The sequence below is a fragment of the Apteryx rowi genome, unplaced genomic scaffold (genome assembly GCF_003343035.1).
Source record: "Apteryx rowi isolate R43461 unplaced genomic scaffold, aptRow1 scaffold_157, whole genome shotgun sequence".
Classification (NCBI taxonomy): Eukaryota; Metazoa; Chordata; class Aves; order Apterygiformes; family Apterygidae; genus Apteryx; species Apteryx rowi.
In genome coordinates this window covers 1513943-1533146 of record NW_020447830.1, presented here as the reverse complement: position 1 = coordinate 1533146, position 19204 = coordinate 1513943, and the positions used below count along the sequence as shown (strand labels likewise).

The following is a 19204-nucleotide window of genomic DNA, read 5'->3' as shown; positions in this document are numbered from 1 at the left end:
AAGTATCTGAAGGGAGGGTGTCGAGAGGATGGGACCAGACTCTTTTCAGTGGTGCCGAGCGACAGGACGCGAGGCAATGGGCACAAACTGAAACACAGGCAGCTCCATCTGAACATGAGGAAAAACTTCTTCACTGTGAGGGTGACAGAGCACTGGAACAGGTTGCCCAGAGAGGTGGTGGAGTCTCCTTCTCTGGAGATATTCAAAACACACCTGGATGTGATCCTGTGCAATGTGCTCTAGGTGACCCTGCTTGAACAGGTGTGTTGGACTAGATGATCTCCAGAGGTCCCTTCCAACCTCAGCGATTCTGTGATTCTGTGATCTGGCAGGTCAGCTGCAGCCTTTATACCAACATACACTGTCAGAGTAATAAATAACATTGTCTTATTTTAGGTCTATCAGAAAAGAAAGATATGTGTGATGTACCACAGAGCTAAGAAGTCAATTTTTTTACTGCATTTATACAGTATTTCCATGAATGTCACTGACGGTCAGCACAGATTTGTCACAAAGTTATAGATAAAACAAAGACCTTATTATGAAATTTTATTATACTTTGTGTTTTGGGTGTTTTTTTGGTGGAAGGGGAAAGATGGTTTGACTTCTCCCCCACTCCCCCTTCCTATGACTAATAAAAAGATAGATATAACCCTGATCTGAACAGGACAGGAGGGGAGTGAACAGCCGTTTGGATTCTGTATATCTTCTAGATAGGAACAGATATGGACCTTGAGTGGTACCTAGAGGGTGAMTGGGGAACTAGCATCTCTCTCTGCTACCTCTACGGTTGAAAGTCTTGGTATTAAGAGTTTAATCGTATAAGAACTGAACACAATTCTCTCCCATTTACTTTACTGGGAATGGAGGTCATAAACACCTTCTGGAGGTGGCTTTTATGGCGACATGAAAAAAGAAGTAACAGGAGGACAGGAAAACCACCAAATTCAAAGGGATTTTTTCCCATTACATTAATRGACTTGCAGCTGGATCTATAGTAACCATCTCCTTGCTTCTCTTTATAYGGCTAGAATCACTTCATGAAGTTTCACGGCAAGAAAGACCCTGCATGGGTCGTGGTCAAAAACAAGAAATAAGATCAGAAGAGCCATGACTCTTGGCAGATCTTAYGTTGGGTAAATTTTTAGAACGGCTGTCTAGAGCATTGTGTACTTAAAGATATACCACTACTCAAAGAAATAAATTACCTGGATTTATTCAAAGAGCTCTTCTTCTTCAGGGTCTTCAACCCACCTGACCGGCAACAGGCAAACTTACAATCAATGACCTGGTAAATAATTGGGTTGTACATGGCTGCTGACTTTGCAAGCAAAGTTGGTACCACTGAAAACTGAATGGGAACTGAATCCGGCTGTCCAAACGCTGACCACACAGACACCACAGCGTAAGGGATCCAGGCAATGAGGAATCCTGCACAGATCAGCATTGCCACCTTGTGAGAGGAAAACAGAAAAGAGAGAAAGGAGTTAACCTAGCAGAATTGTCCTTACTGACAGCACAGCACACAGCTATGCAGAATGCTGAGGAATGTGCCATAGAATGGAAAAATTATAACCCGCTTCAGATAAATTTACAGCATGAACAAAACCTGCCATGCATTTCACTTCTTTTTATTTAGCTCCTGTTTTCCTTTGACTTTTCACAGAATAGCTGGTGATTCTATTAACACAGACCTTTTAAAATGCCATAAGGTCAGCCTAAACATGAGGAAACTAAATGAGATCTCAGAAAATAATAATTCTTTGACATCAAATTTAAATTATTTAAGGAGGGAAATCCTTTTAAAGAATACAGATTCTCTTTTTTTTTAGAGAATTTAACATAAAAATGTGAAATTCCTGGAAAACTTTAGGAAGATCTGAAACCATTTGAAATGAATGCTGGTTAAACTGGAAACATTTCCTGTAGAGCTTTTCTTTTTGAGGGGGTTATTTGAGGAGTCCCTCATTTCTATTTATGGGAAGAGGCTATCCTCTTCCCATCAAATACTCCTTAGAACAGTCAAAAAAACAGGCTCTTTTTTTCCATTGCAGGACGAAACTGGTGTGCACCAAGAAAACAAAACATTAAAAGATTAATCAAGTGCAAGTCTTCCATATTCTGGGTCCTTTGAAATCAGACTCCAAACATCATAAAACCAAAGTCTTTGAAGAAGCTTCCAGGACTGAAGTGGGTCCTGATGGTGTTGGGGAGTAGGGGATCCTGAGTGTCTCTGTAGGTGAGCTGGTTTAGGAAGGGATATTCCTGTCTATATCTGTTGTAGCTCTTTCTTCTGTATCACCAGTACCAGGCACTGAGGCAAGAACAAAGGGAACTAGGAAATGAAGGAAAAAGAAATTGCAATGCCCTGAATCTAACACAGGGCTTCTTCTCCTCTTGTAGGCTGTGCTGATGTTGCACAGAGAAGACGTCAAAACCCAGTGCAACTGATAACCTGTCATGATGGAAGATGTCTGTAAGAGGAGGATGGAGAGCTTTGCCAAATCAGGTTCATCTTCTGCCTGCACCTGGGGTGGGGTCTGTGACCTTTCTTCCAGTGGAAAAATGCCAACCATTTTAATCCTTTTCCATGTGGAAAAAGCAAGCATGAAGTCATTCAAGAAGGCACAGGCTGTTAAACCTCTGGGAATACCCACAACAATAGATAGAAATTAATGTATTTACCTGCATAATCCAGAATTGAAATTAATGGGAATTTAATTGAGAGTGACAACTCTAGTATATTATCTACTTTTTCCTTTGCCAAACCATACTATGGATTTCATACTCCATTAGAATCTGTAGATGCATTGAAAAAACAAATGTCGACAGAATGTTTGGTTTGCAATCCCTGGTAAATAAGAAATGCACTTTCTTATAAWGTCAAGAAATGTAGCCATGGAAATATTTAATTTAAATATTAAAGAAAATATGTTTGGAGGCAAAATTTGTGATTCATTTACTTTACCTGAACCAGCCCATCTGCACTCAGTCGCAGCATGACATAGCTTCAAATCACATATGTAATAAAACATATTGAAGAGCACATTCTATCATACCACTGCCATTGACAGACTATTTATTATTCAGCACCCTCTCTGATTTTAGTACATGCGCAGTCATTTAGAATGAAGCAATTAGCAGGTTTGCAACACAAAGTCACCAGCAAGCAATAGTTTGGGGGATACTGCATTGTCCTCAACCTTTGTTTTCACATCCTGATGGCAACATTATTGAGGGGGAAATTTTATGCTTTTATGCTCTTTTCTTGTCCATCACAGGGATCTCAAACTCAGCCTGTTTTAGAAGTTGTGCTGTAGGGTTGAAWGGGTTGTGATGGAGACTCATTTTCCAACTTATGTATATCCCAGCATTAGTAGTACATCTTTACCAGCTGTATTGGCAGCACTGACCATACTGGTAGCAAGCTGAGCTTCCCAGATATGTTCTGGCACAATATTACTTCTTGCTGTATGTCATAAAAATTTCAGTTCGACTCCCAAAAATGTAATAAAATGAATGTTTGCTCAGTCAAGCAATCAAAGCATGTTGCTTGCCTCCCTCCTGACCTGGTTCACAGAGGCTGGCGAATCTTTTACAACTAAGAAATCTCATTTTGCTTATAACAAGACTTTATTTTGAGCGAATTTCTGGCACAATAACTAGTATCAACAAGGATCATTGCTGTCACCACTGCCAAACAGAAAAAGAGATTAAATTAGAAAGGGAAAATAAGGCATGGTCTGAGAAGGAAAACATTTTTTATCACTTGCATGCATTTTTATCAGCAGCTGATTACTGAACCTATATGATAAATTATTTGCATAAGAAGAATTGCAGTATCACAAGAGTGCCTTTTGTTTAGATCTTCCTTAATAGAGAACTATAAGCTGTCTGAAGGTACTTGCACTTGTCTCAAATACCTTAAAATAACTCTTTACAACCGCTTCTGAAAGCTAAGGGAGTTTTATGATGGGCAACAGGGCCAAAGAGAGATGATACGACTTCTGTAAGGTCATGCAGGAAGTTTATGGCAGAGCTTCAGACTGAATCATGATCTCAGGGACTCYGGTGCACTACTCACAAAAATATGTTACAGCTTCCTTCTTATCCCACCTTGACAGCATTGAAGGAGAAAGCTAGAACAATCACTTTCAGAGCATCGTACTATCACTCAACATAGTAGACACAGTAGAACATTACTGTACTTGGAACTAGATATTGCTGAATTTCTCCAAGGCTACTTTTAGGATCTGATGAAGCAAAGTGAGTTAAATCTTCCTACTTACCTTGGTCAGCTTCATTTCAAGTATGTGGCTGTTCTGAATCCTGGTATCRTAGTGAGCAACCTCTTTGGTGGATGACTTGACTTTTAAAATGATTTTGACATAGGAAAACACAATCACTGCAGTTGGGAACAGGAGGCAAAAGAAAAGAATACTCAGAATAAAAGCCTGTCCAGCCACTGATGCCTGCGCCAGCCACCAGTCCAGAGTGCAGGAGGTCCCAAAAGGCTCAGGAGCATAGTTCCCCACACCAGCAAAGGGCACCGTAGCCCAGAACGTAGCGTAGGCCCAGATTATAGCCAGACAGATAAAGGCATGGTGTCTCTTAAGCCAGGTACCTGGAAAATAATTCAAGAGTTACAACTGCACATCCATGTATATTTGACACAAACTTGTCTTCTACACATGCAGTAAGAGCTTGTTTGACAACCACTGTAGGGTTCATCTCACCTCCTTCTAGGTATCTACAGTGACACCTAAGCTGGCCACCCTAGGCTCCCTTCACACCTAATGGAGAGAAATAGACACATGTAGGGAGGGTTCCACCTTACATATTTTAGATCTCTACTTTAAGTTGTGATGAATTACAACCTAAAAGAGTCCTACAAATGCAACCCAGACAGGTAGCTCAGATATGGTCACAGGTATCTTGTCTAGCAGTTTTCAAAACTGCTTTGTGGTCTGTAGAGGTATATTCATAACATGTTGGCCTGCTGACATGGAGATCTGACCCACATTCATGACTAAGCTTTTTATTCATCCCTTTCATTGTTCAGTATGACGACTYACTAGCTGGAACTGTATGATGTAACTTACATGATTTCCTATTCCTGTCGCTATTTATTAGCTGGCTGAAGTTTGATCTCAAGACACTTCTCAACATAAATCAGTAACCCAAGGGATTGAAAGACAAGAGTGTACAGAGGAAATAACACACAGGTTTATTTTTATCTTGTCATTCTTTTCCTATCTTTCACCTGTAAGAATAAGCATTGTACTTAGCTACRTACATGAGACTCTGATTTATAAATAGATTATAGTATATAAGTAGCAAACATTGATTACTGTATGTACTAAGCTCTGTGACCTCAAAAGCTTTCCCAATTTGTGGAATACTGCATGAATACAGAATGTGCTATAGACCCCTGTCTTGGAGGACAATGTTGAATCTAAATATAGAAAAGTTCTTACTTTCCACAGGGAGAAAGGCAAATTATGATCTGTCTCCCAGATTTCACATGCAGTTTGTCCATCAAAACAGTTTTCCAAGCAAGCAGGTACTCATGAATTAGGAATAGCCTTAATTGTGTCATCTTAACTTTATTCCTCACTAGTTTGGCTAATGCCTGAGGGCTGGAGCTTTCACCAAGAGTTTTGAGAACTGCTATGTTTCCTCACCCCATGTACTGTGCAACATGGTATTTTTTTTATATCTGTCAAATGATCCCCACTCACCAATGCCAGCAATTCCTCAGGTACATATGGTCAGAAGAATTTGTGATAGATGTTTTCACATTTTCTTGCCCATTGACTTTATTAAATGTTAATGACATGCATGGTGTTGTGGGGTGGAATATTGTCTCACTGCCCACCTTACATACAACTCTATTTCAGGTAACAAAAGCTTCAATTTATAAGTTTTCCATCATCTCCTATATTCAACATGTTGGATTCATATAGGAATTACCAAGTGACATTCTATGACTTATATGAAAACTCAGACTAAAGTGTTATAATAGCTCCTTTTGCCTTAAAAGCTCTAATTTGTCTTCATTCCCCAGCCACTGACATAAAAACAATGACAGTTTCTGTTGGATAGCTTTCTTGAGGGTTTGAGAACAACTGAAAATAAAACCAAAGCAAAACAAACAACTTCAATTTGAAAGCAAGCAGAGCCTCTTCTCCAGCTGAATTTACCTTTCCAGATCACTAGAAGGATAATGAGCACTGACGTATTCAAGCACGACACCTGAGAGGCAGGAGGGAGGCTTGTTGTGTTCAGGTGGAAAAAAATAGAGAAACAGTAGCGCGAGGACCAAAACATTGGCACTATTTTCACAGCTGTTGTGAAAACCTTAAAATGGAAGAATGGTGCAGGAAAAGTCAGGCAGCAAATCCTAGGTCTCAGGACCATAAACCTGATCAAAAATCCTTATACAGAAAATGGTTACATTAACTGCATAGACTGAATTTGCTACCTGTTTACTGCTCTCCATCATTGTGTTTGGACAACCACGATCAGACAGCGCTAGACAAAAAGGGTTTGAGTGTTCTGTCTCTCTTGAACTCAGATGTCATGCTAGATACCTAAATCTGTCCTATGCACCAGAGAACTATGTTGATAATAGCCTTACAGAGAGAACTGAAATCCTACTAAATGTGAATGTTGTACGTAAAACTCAGTGAATGAGATGTTCCCTGCACTCATATTTAAGGAAAAAAAACACACAGACATTCCAAGATCTATGACAGCAGATCTCAGTGCAGTGCCACAGCTTTTAATTAACGTAACACTCAGCTATTGGACACACCAGCTTACCCATACTTCCTAGCTGAAAACATTTCTTAAAATTTAATGTTGCATGACTGATATTCATGTCATTATAAAGGGACCCATTGCATGTCCCTCAGTCACATGGGCAAGGTGCTTCTTATATGAAAAGTCACTTTAAGTATTCCCCTTATTTTGTTGGGGAATTTGTCCCTTCCAATGCAAGAAAAATATCTTTCCAAACTGGGCCAAAATCCTTTAACTGGAAAGAATGGAGCATATAATACTTCATATTCAAAATCGATTCAAGATATTGATGGATATGGTGATAACAGCTTTCATTGCTAAATTCATTTCATCCTCTCAAGATCCATCTCTGTTCATTATGTCCTACTGCATGTCCGAATCTTGTAGATGCTTTAAATACCTTGCCACATATCTTAAAGGAATTTAGGCACCTGAGGAGGAATACTGTTGTGTGCCAGGCCATAAGACTCTGCAAGACGTGCAGTGCTTGAATCTGTTAACTTCAACAGGCCTTGATAGGCACAAAGTGATTTATCCATGAACAATTACTAAAACCCATGGCTTAAACTGACAATAGAGGGACAACAGTGAAGGGGATATGACCAGCTATACAAATTTAGCTGAGGTTACTTGGGTCATGAAAATATGTTTCTTTTATCTKCGTGTTCCTCTCTCTACTTATCAAAAGCATTTTGAAGAGCTTAAGTATAATTTCAGTCTAGAAAACTTGCATTACAGTGACAGGATGAAAAGCTTAAGATGCTTAATTTATCCAAGAAGAGTTTAAGAGCACAGCTTTAGTGGTGGTGAGGGGCTWATGCAATTCAGCAAGGAAAGCGTAACAGATCCCAGAGCTGAAARTTGAGTTTGACCTAGATCTTTTCCTGGACATTAGTCCGTGGATTAATCAACCATCAGTACTATTTACTCACCATAACTTTACATATTAAAATGGAGACTTGCTACTTTCCTGATAGCATGGATCTAATCCAAGAGAAGTTCTGATTTTGATTCAGGAACATTTAACAAAATTCTGACCTATATTATGCAGAAAATTGTCATAGATGATCAAAACAGTTGCTTCTGGTCTTAGGAATCCTTCACGATTTTATTTGCATTTGCTATACATTTGATTCTTCTCTTATTTCATTCTACTTGGGAGCAGAAAATCATATGCAATTGTTTTGTATTCCTTACCCTGTTTGCTCACAACTGTAATAGCCTAGAGCTTCTTGGAGGGGAGGAAGGGGGGGATGTAGTGTCACTTAACATAGTTTTTCTTTCGTACCATAAGACAAATGACAGATTTTTAGGTATCTATCCAGGCTGACAGCTGTCATGGTAATAAGGCTCCCACAGCCAAAGAAGAAACCAGCCCATCCGTACCAGCGGCAGCCCATCCATCCAAACACCCAGCGGTGAGAAAAGAAGGAAATGATACTGAAGGGTTTTCCTACAACTTCAAAAGGAGAAAAGAATGTCAGCTGAAATCCATCACTGCTAAAACCACCCTTTTTCAGAAAAACAAAACCCCCCTTTGCCCAAAGCTGATACCAGTAAAAATGCAGAAACGTGTTTGCTCTGCAAAATGAAGAGGGGACTCCAGGCACAACAGATGTGATGACTTGCATGCCCTCCATCCACAGGGCTTAGCCTAACGAAGCTTCACTGTTGCTTCACTGTGCAGACCACATGAACCAGAAGTTAAACCCATACTAACGGTACTGAGCCTTTGCAAGCTCTTCCCATCAGGAAAACTTCAGAATATGGGTTAAGACCACACGCAAACACATGGTAGTCTACAAACAGTATGGGTAAAACTGGACTTGAGGACAGGCACAGACCCAGTTAGGCTTATCAACTTAGTGTCTTCACACACAGAGTAAAGAAATTTGCCTTCAGAGAGGACATCGGCAAATGTGCCAAGGCCCAAAAGTAGGATGCATCTTGTGGTAAAGCATTAAGTTAGGAAGGAGGATGGTGCTATGGTTGGAGCATGGACGTGTGCTGCAGAGGGAGTGGCTTCAATTCCTGTTCATATCACACATTTCCTAGGTCACCCTCAGCAAATCACCTGGCCACAGATACTCAAAATTTTAAACACCCCCACCTTAATTAGCCATCCAAACAGAAGGGAGCCACCTAACTCTTTCGGAGAAGCTGTGCTAGTGGCTCCCTAGCTCAGTTCTCCATTTGTAAAAGTGGGTGGTGCGTTATGCAAGAAATTAGATTAGATGATATATTGTTCCATTCTGACCTTAAAACAGCCTACCGTTATTCATATTCTTCCCAAATATTGTGAGAATGAGTAAGTTTGGGCACTGGAAATTTCCAGTTGGAAATCTCCACCTAATAATTATTTTCATCTCAAACTGGATGCAAAAAATGGAATGGAAGAGAAACTCAATGTAATGGAAGAGAAAACTCAAAAATTTGCACTTCAGAAACATCAGCATGTTTTCAGAATGCTTCATTTCTCCCTATTGGACTGACCTGAAATGCTAAAAAGCCTGAACAGTTCRGCACTGAACTGCAACATTAAAACAACATTAAATATTTAACTTAACCTTCTGGTGACTGCATATTCCTGTAGGCGCATTGCTGGAGCATCTCAAGCAGTTGAGAGCATCTCCAGCTGCCCTGGGCCAGTTTCCCTGGCTGAACTTACAGTCTGTAATGTCAACGTAGCTCAGTGAATTCCTTTATGGAAAGGGTGCTTCTAGGGAGCACAGCACACAGGAAAAAATAGTCTCCCAGACTACGATTCCCACAAGGCACCTTTTGTATAGAAATAGAGACACAAGTCCCTATTTTGCTGAAGTCATCTTAAGTAAAATATTTTCTATGGTTCTCCAGAATATTCCAATTTAGATTAAACTGACCTGAAAGTAAACATTCCACTTCATTCTCAACAGAAAATTAAAACATTTCTATTCCAAATCTTGCAGAAAAGGGCCTTTGCTCCATTTTCTATCCCAAAACCATCACGATTGAAAACCCCTGAAAATGAGACTTATTTTTAAACAACATATTTTGTCATTCTTTTCCTTTAGTGTAAGCCTGTAAGGAAAATTATGCTGAGCCTGAAGGGCTTGATCAGCTCATATTTATAGGCTTTTCTCCAAGCAGAAAGGGTAGAAATGTACATTCCTTTTTCAAGCAAAAGCTGATCTCCAGGATAAAGGCTTCAAGAAAAGCATGAAATATGGCAAGGTCTAGGATAAATCCCAAGAGTCAGCAACTTAAATAATGTAAATCATTGCCAGCTGTAAAGGACACCGCATTTATTTGCACAAAACCAACTTCTCTGCAGCAGCACAGGAATCAGAGCACGGTATTAGTGAAAAACGAGCCTGATTTCGTTTTAAACAAGCGACTGGTGCCACCCTGTGGACACCTACAGGAAGCAGGGCCGCTGCAGAATCCGTTTCTTAAACAAGGGGCCAAGTGTGTGAAATATAAAGATTTTGGAAGGAGTCCCATCTCCAATAGCTCCAACACACAGAACACATCACATTTCTAGAGTCAACATCTTCCATTAACAAAAAAAAAAAGGAAAGAAAAGAGAGAAAAAGCATGCATGGCTTTGCCAATCACAGTTATTTTTAATCATAAATCTTTTACACACAGATAAATTGAAATTCCCAAGGAAGAGAAGGTGACCAAGATCACATGGTATGTTGCTGACAAACCTAGAAAGAGAAACGAGAAGACCTTGTCCTAAGAGAGCAGTCCCAAGCATGCTGTAGTTTGTATGTTAACAGCTTATACGGTTAAGGGTTATCTCTAGATGTTCTTGATAGGTAGCTACAAAAATTCTTCTGGTACACTCCATCTCTGTCAAATATGAGCCTTTTAAAATGAGATTGGCTCTTAGGACACGGAGGAGATAGAAGCATCATGGAAGAGGAAAAGAACTGCTCCTGTTTTGGGCTGTTGGGTTTTGGTTTTTTGTTTTTTGTTTTTTTTTTGCTTCACTTCAAAGTGAAGCACGGCAAGGATTTGGGGGCAGATGGAGTAGAGGGAAGCAGTGGTGGAGACGTGCCATCTGAAGACAGGACGGACTGCAGAGACGTGGAAGTGGGCACTGGGAATTTGGGAACGAGCACAGGTGGGAAGTGCAGAATGGGTGGCACAGACATGCACATATAGAAATTTAGCCACCCCTCAGCTGCTCAGTGGTGCTTTATTAGGGTTGCAGGCACCTGCACCACAGACACGAGTTTGTGCTGCACTGGGGAGGTCCCACGCTCAGCAAGGTCACATTGAGCCCTCATACCTGCTGAGCTGTCTGCCACCAGGATATCCTTTTCTAAAGGACATCCAGTCCTCCCCCTCTCATGTGCGTGCAGCCCTGAGCAGCCTAATGACCTATGCCGAGAGCCAAAGAAATGATCTCCAAGGGCTACTGGCTCTGCAACTTTGTGCGAACCTTTCCAAAGCTGCCTCCTGACACGCCAGTGATATCCAGGCTGTGGGTTTGAATGAAAATCCTTCCAGCAGGCTGGTCCTGCTCTTACTCTATAGATTGACACTAATTCTTATTTTCCTGACCAGGGAGAAAAGGGGGTGGTGACTGGAGAGAAAATTGTTAGCTTGAAGAGGCTGATAGCCACTGATATTTTCCAAATCTTTCCCTTTACGCCCTCACATTTGGCTAGATATGTATTTCTGAGGCACCGGGCTCCCTCCTGCAAGAAAATACCATTTTCTCCAATTGTAGAAAAAAAGCTGTTTTGTGCTTATCATATCAGGATGTACATGGGAGCTGTCTTTGAAGGCCTGCCCAGAGCCAAAGTGAACAGGAGTTTTGCTCAAGTCAGGACCGATAGATTCAACCTTATTTTTCCCTATGTCCTTACCAATTCTTTCCATCAAATTGTTCAGGAACATTTTTTTTCCTATCCTTCTCTTTCATTTATATACAAATAATAGAGCAGAAACATCAGTGACAAAAGGCATTTGGGGCTCCCCATGAYTTCCAGAGGAACGTCTCATGCTGCTGCAGAAAGAATGGTAGGAAAGTAAAAATGAATGAAAATAAAACATCGAATTACCTGAAATGCCCAGATCACACACTGCTAAATTAACAGTCATTATCTCAGCAGGTCTTAGCTTCTTTTTTCGCTTTGAGGACATAAAAATAACATACCCATTTCCCAGAGTTGAAAGAATCCCTATAATTAAAAAAAGAAAAACAATCAAATTAGGATTCTCCTCAAAAACAATAATATCGTATCTGCCTTGTGAAATGCTCTGGCATTTTCAACCTGAATCTATGGTCCCAGGGCTAGGTATTTTAATCCGAAACACGATCATCTCTTCCTCATTATGTAGCTCATAGAGACATCTACCACAGACCTCTCCCTCTCGCCACAAATGCTATTTTCCCTTTTGCAGCAGGCCTTTACCACCTGAGCCTGCACAGTTATGGATTGAATGCACTTAATAGAAACCCCATAGTTCTTCTGTTCTCATCGACTCCATTTGTCTCATGTATGTTTATACAACCACAATGACAAAATTCAGCTGTTGGTAACCATGAGGACCCCATTCGCTAACCAACCTTAATTTCATTAAATGCTATAACTGAAGGTTGAGGGATACGTTTCTAAAATAATGTCAGCTATTGATATTAATATCACATCACAAGCCTTACAATAGAAATTAATTTCTATCATAAGATGCAAGAAAAATGAGGGAAAACATCTGATTTTACCTTCCAGCTGAGCTCACTGCATGAGGAGGAACCTTGCCCTGTTCAGGCTGGTTGGACTTTCTTACCCRCTGGCCACCACCCGAGGATCCACAGAGCTTCACCTGCAAGCAGCTAATCTACCATGGAGCTATTGCACTGACACCAGGAGCTACAGACTTTCCCACCCCCTTAAAGAGAGCTATTTCTTCACTGACTGATATTTGAAAGAGTTTGAGGTTGGCCTGGACATTTTGTAGGAGAAAAGCAGCAAAAGACTTAACATCAGTTTCAGAAAACAGAGTCTAACTCCCAAAGATACAGCAGGTCTTATCACCCTGTGCTTCTACCCCAAGAGAGTCCTAAATAACCCAGCTTTCCTCTGATGAAGAGGAAGCCAAGTCACTTCTCGTGGTGCCTCCCAGCCTGCACATTGCCCTGCTGGTGCAAACTGCTTTACGGAGCCAGCAAACGTGGCACATCCCATGGCAAAACGGCAACAGTCGCTGAAAAAAACATCCCGGCCAAGAGGTTTTCCACTGGAGAAAAAGCCATTACTACTTGGAAAAATATCCCTCTGTGAAATATCACTCCAAGGGATTCTGGGATCCCAAAAAAGCACAGTAATAAATCACTCTCTTTTTCCTGTATCTCAACAGGCATTAAAGCTCCTAGCAGATACCCTGTCTTTTTTCCATATGTTCCAGAAAGACTCCAGCAGCTCCCCATCTGCCCAGCAATGTGGCCCATTCCAAATATATTACTCTCATACACCACATAATTTTCTCCGGTTCTCTCAGCAGAGTCTGACGGGAGGCCCACGCCTCAGGAGTTAAATGGGTATTTGTGACAGCCTGTGAATGAAACGGTCAACTTGTAAGGGTGTCGCCTTCCCCCAGAACCAAGAAACCAAGCCTGGGGACATTCACGAGGCAGAGAGAAAAATGGTTCCCAGAGGCTAAAACTGGGCTATTTCACAAGAAATATGTGCAACTGTGGAATTCAAGATTTACCAAACTCAGGAGAAAAATATTTTGATACTGAACTTTTCAGTAATGAATGCAAAACTGTTCTAACTGGAAAAAAAGTATTTTATACTGTCAGTACTGGTCTGTAGCTTATTTAAAAAAAAAATAAAAAAAATAAATCAGAAAGTGGCTTGTCCTTTAATCTTAGCTTTTCTCGGTAAATTTGATTTGTCCTTGGTGAATGAAGTTTAAAGAACATCCTATTCTTATGGCTCTGAAAATTCAATCATCTGAATTATAAGTAGATGCAGGTAATCAATTCAATTCTTTTCTTCTTTGCAGTTAAGTGAATGAATCCCAGTGTTGTTGAATATATTTTATATATCTTAATCCTTTTTCATTCCCATTTTCTCTCTAGTGAAATTCAGGATATCTTGTCTCATGTGCCAGGGTCCAGGCTGGAATACCTTTCAAAAGCACGTGACAATTTCCCGAGCACTTTACAACAGACTAGAAATCTAGAAAGATTTATATATTAGACAAGTCTCTGAAGCAGCCCTTCATTATTAATAGCAATATATCAGAGGATCTAAGCCTCAGTCCACTAAACGCAAACCTAAGGCTGGAAGGTGTCAAGTGATAATTTAAGCCAACCTTCATCTCTACCTGCGTTGTTTCTGACAGTCGCTTATCTAAACCTTTTTGAGCTCTTTGATGGTAGAAACTTCACTACCCCTTAAGACAAGCCAGCTGAATACTTTATTTTCCCTGTCGGAAAGGTTTTCCTAGCAGCTAACCAAAGTCCTCTCTGGTGCAAGCTCCCAGCCCAGAGAAAAAGACAGGGAAACAGAGCCAGACTTAGGTACGGAGTCTGCAGCAAAAGGGGAAAACATGTCAAAGAACCAATCTAAACAAATAAGACTCCTTTTCTTCAATTTGACAGCAGTGCTAAACCGTCAGAAAAAAAAAAAACACAATAGTTCAGGATTTTGCTTTCARTTAAGCTGTTTCATAACACACCGTGGACCAGCGCAACAACAGTTTGTGAATCGATAGTTACTTGGCAGTTAGTTACCCGACGGCCGGCGGGTCTCAGCTCAGCCGTGAGTCACTGATGACTCCGTACAGGAAATCAATCAAGTCAGTGATGAAAAAGGTGACAGAGGAAGTGACAAAGTAAAAAGACCTGGRTCCTTAAAACCAGGTGTAAGGTTTGATTTCTTTTTTTTTTTAGACAATAAAAAAAAACACACATGGAAATGAACTATTCAGATCAAAAGATCACACATCGGCAAAGTATTTGCCATAATTTGGCCAAGACTCCCTTTTTTTTTTAAGACCAAAAAAATAAAAATGCATTCTTCTATTTTCAAACTAAAATATTTCAATTGTTCAGACAACCAGCCTGACCCCAAAAGCTCTGCTGAGGTTTCTGAGAGGATCTCATCTTTGCTTGCTCACTTTGCAGCTTCTCCCCTCTTTGAAACATATTTTAAATTCACTTGCACCTTACAGGCCTCAAGCACAAAAAAATGCCCAATGGCAATTCCCACCTTCTGGCTTCCATCTTCCTGCAGCTWGTCGCTCTCTCTGCACCTCAAAAGAGGAGAAAGTTTCTTGGAAGAGGTCTGCCAGGGAACCAGAGACACAGCTCAGTGCCAGAAGAAAATGGGCAGGTTTGGTCTGAACAACAAGTTAGAGTAAAAACATATAGGGAGGCTCATGGAGAGGTTACACGGTTTACAAAATAAATCTGCAAAACTGCACAGTTACTACAAGATACAGCTATGCTCATGAGCTACTGAGGCACAGAGCTTTAACTGACTATTCTGAATACTTGGGAGCTCTCATTAATGACACAGCAGCCAATTAAWGTACATTTACAGCATCAGCAAGCCTGTCGGGTGGAATGAAATGTCAGCGAATACTTTCACTGAGCTACGCAACCTTCTCCGCTACCTTAAACAAATCCTACCGTTCGCCACGGAAAATCTCTGCATGGCAGTGCCCGACAGAAATGTGGGTGCTCTGAGCTGTCAGAAATCAGTTTAGCAGAGAAGGAACCTTGGGTTTATTTTTGTTTGCAGCAAGTAAAATGGCCACTCAGAGATTTTGCTGGGAGGAACAACAAAGATGAACTACCTTCTAAAATATCATCTTTTTTTCAGGCCCAATATATTATTAGAAGGTTGTCATCCACCTAAATATGARTGGGTAATAAAATGTGGATTTGCATACTGACAACTAATGGTAGCATCCRCAATATAATAAGCTAAACCAGTCTTGTGAAGTACAACATACACATGAAACATTAGCACAAACTAAGCCTTTTTTTCCCTAAAAAAAAAAAGTGGTGAAAGAATACTTCACCCCATCTATACACAAGCAAAGAAGAAGGACCTGACATTGTTCCTTCCACCAGGGAAGCTCCCTCGCTTAGGGCTGAGCTGAAGTGTAATTCTGCTCTACTGATAAAAAACATAACATACTCTTCCTTCACGAAACCTCTGGAAAAGGTTCCTGACTTCTCTTGGCCTCTAATAAAATAATATCCATTRCTGAATTACACACTGCYGTCCACAATGGTACTACGCTGGTCYAGGAAACAAGAAGCCAGTTGCCGTATCCGAAATGGCCGAGGGCACAACTGACCAGCAGCAAGGCAATGAAAATTCAAAATCCACAAAAGGGCTAAAACATATCTGTGCAGGATGCCAGTGGTATCGTATGCTATAGATGCAAACCCAAGAAAGATGCAAATGTATAGCATTTAGGTGAATATAATACAAACAGCATATTTGGCTCTAATAAGAGTCAGTACTGGAGTGTGTAATCATCAGCAAGGTAAAGTAATTAACCAAGTYAAATGCAAAGCAAACACATGAAAAAGGAAGTTAAACCCAGGGAAAAAAGTAGGATATGATCTCTAAGGCGGAGCTTTATGTATATACAGCAGAGCTATAGCTTGAACTTTCTTGGCTTGAGCCACTAGGCGCAACGAGTCCACTCTGGGTTGTTTGGCCCCCACTCTGCCACGGGGCAGGGAGGTGGGAATCTTCCTGATGGGTTATCGGCCATTTTTACCTGTAGATTCAGCCTCCTCTTCTTACGTTGGTCACGTAAGTCTGTGCCTGAATGGTCAGGTTTGGATTTTTACTGGAAATTTATCATTTCTGCTCTTTGCCTTAATTTTGTTATGTCTATTGTTCAAGGCGTTTCACACCTGGCAGGGGTATTTCTTTGGACGTGGATAAATTCACACTAAATATAGCCAATATACCAAGGCAACACAATGTACATCAGAAGGATTCATTTCAGCTACTCAGACATATTTCCTGGGATTAAAGCTAAGTTTGCTCARCTAAGTGAAGAAAGACACAAGGGGTTGTTTTGGATGGTTCAGTGAAGACATTTGTTTGCAYAGCAGCCATAAAGGAAGAAAAAGGATAGAAAAAGCGAGGATACATACAGTATGTGAATACTGAGACTAGCACAGCATCACCAAACAGAGCAGAGATACAGCTTCACCTGCAATCTGTTTAGTTCTGAATTCCTGTTTCAATAGAGGCGTAAGTGGAAGACTAATGAGAGACTGGTATTATTCAAGCCTTGGTGATACTTTCTCAGCAGAAAATATTAGATTAATTAGATCAGAGGAAAGGCAGTGAGAGAGAATAGGCAGGAGGTATACAAAATAATAAGTAATAAACATAAAGATAGGACTGAACAGTTTTATATTAAGTGCAAAACTAATATAACAAGAGAACAAAACCAAAAGGGAATAAATTTGAAGGAATACCCTGTAGCCCTCAGTCCATCATTGTCTGTGACCCAGAACACAGCTTGGTGCAGTGCTGTTATATGACCTTGGCTCAATTTTACCGAGAAAACAGATTTTGAGCTGTGAGAAAGTATATAAGGTAAAGCCATAAAACATAAGGAAAACCAAAATCATGGACAGAAATTTAAGGGGTGAGACAATAGTTAGCAGCTCAAGTATTTGAAAGGAAAAATACTGACACAAAAAGGTATAAAATCCCAAAAGAGCAGAGAATCAGAAGATGGTAAATCAGCAAAAACAAGGACCAGGCTGTTCTAAGAAGCAATGGAGACTGGTATTTCCCCAACTGAATGAGAACTGCCTGCAACATGAATACTTTACCAAGAAATCAGTCATACCTATTATCTTACATACACTGGCCAAAAAATAGTTGCATTTATTCTGCTTGCAGAGTCACTTTGCACATGGTAAAAGATGCCGGGACAAAAGTGTCCAAGTGAGGGGAGGGTCACAGACAGAAAATACTGTTCAATGAAGTGAGTAACAAAAGAATTGATGCTAAGAATCGAACAAGATTCAAATGGACGCTTTTGAGGATGTTCTCTTTTGCTGTGTAGACACACAAGAAAGGCGCTGAAAACAGGACATAAAACCCAAGCTGCATAAGGGCAGAAGTCAGCTTTGGCCAGGAATAATTAATCTGCAAGCTAGTTACCTCTCAGTAGAAATTATTGAGGATTTCTTGCAATTTTTCCTGGAAGGTCCACTAATAGTCACTTTTGAAGACAGGCTTTTTGCCTACCTAGACCAGCATTCTGTTATGGTGCTAACCATRTTTCTGGTATGTTCTTCTCTACCTTTGCCTAGATTTTTCCTTCTGGTATGAAGAAACATGTAATTACACATCTAATGCCCAGCAGTCACTGTCTTTTTGTGAGTGTCTGAAAGGGTGCAGTGATATATTTGTGTTTCAGAAATGAATTAAAAAATCATTACCAATCACTGTCAGATAAATTCCAGCTACTATATCAGCTTCTCTAGAAAGCTTTGATGCAAAGGGGTCTTCCTTCTGGAGATAGTGTGGGAGGTACTCATCCTGAAATGAAGTATTGTGATCTGATGCCATCCCATTCATGTCCAGCTCAGCGTCTGAAAAACAAAAGAACAGATTCAGTTACAGACCACATCCACCACCAGAAATGACAATATTTTTGTTCATGCACAGGAAGCACCTTCCCATCTTCATTTCTATTCTACCAGCTCCCATGGCATTTCAGGATCCAGTTCAAAATTGCATAAAGCATTTCTTTCATGGCTTTATTTATCCAAGTATATCATTATTCATGTGGCAGTCATCACTGTAATCCATTTGAGCAGCATCTAGCAACTGCTGTATTGCAAGATGCAAGCCAGAGGGATCTGAAATGCCTTCTCTGAATATCTTAAGGAACCTGACACTTCCAGCTGAGTGTAAGAGTGACCCAAGAGTCAGAATCCGGGAAAACCAAGTAGGGCAATTGTTTGTGTCTGAATAGCTTCATTGTTCAATGTGTTTAATGCATGCTGAACTTGTCTTTATCTATACACGCTGTTCTCATGATCCCAAGAAACTGGGAATTACCAGTTAGACAGTCCCAGCAATTTCTTCATATCTTGAGGGGCATTATGTCTACAAATGGTAGCTCTGCAAATTTCATGGTTAAGAGTTGTATCCATAAATTCTCCTTAGAATTATTTAGGTGGTTCTACTGTAAACAACTTTGTATGGTTATGGTTATGAGTGGTAATTGGCTATTATGGTTACAGAGAAGCAGCAGAGGTATTGAATAATAGGCAAGCAATAACAGGCATCTAGGCAAGCTCGCTAATGGCTGGAATTTTTTTACTGTTTCTACTTTTATGGAAATGGACTATTGAGGGCAAATGTGCTAAAATAAATACAGTGTACCCTGATAT

The 19204-nt window shown here is 40.4% G+C and overlaps 1 protein-coding gene across 2 annotated transcripts in view; it reads right to left on the bottom strand.

Annotated features, from left to right (window-relative positions):
• OPN5 (opsin 5) overlaps positions 1 to 18409 on the bottom strand; it is a 22641-nt gene extending 4232 nt beyond the window's left edge. The window contains exons 1-5 of one of the 2 annotated variants that reach the window (XM_026059412.1): positions 18245 to 18409; positions 11862 to 11981; positions 8093 to 8263; positions 4290 to 4624; positions 1209 to 1453 (exon numbers count right to left, since the gene is read on the bottom strand). In XM_026059412.1, coding sequence (XP_025915197.1) covers positions 1209 to 1453; positions 4290 to 4624; positions 8093 to 8263; positions 11862 to 11981; positions 18245 to 18383 — 1010 coding nt within the window. In that variant the 5' untranslated portion in view covers positions 18384 to 18409. The remainder of the gene's footprint in view (positions 1 to 1208; positions 1454 to 4289; positions 4625 to 8092; positions 8264 to 11861; positions 11982 to 18244) is intronic. The other variant, XM_026059413.1, reaches the window with a different exon arrangement.
• Positions 18410 to 19204: the final 795 nt, after the last annotated feature.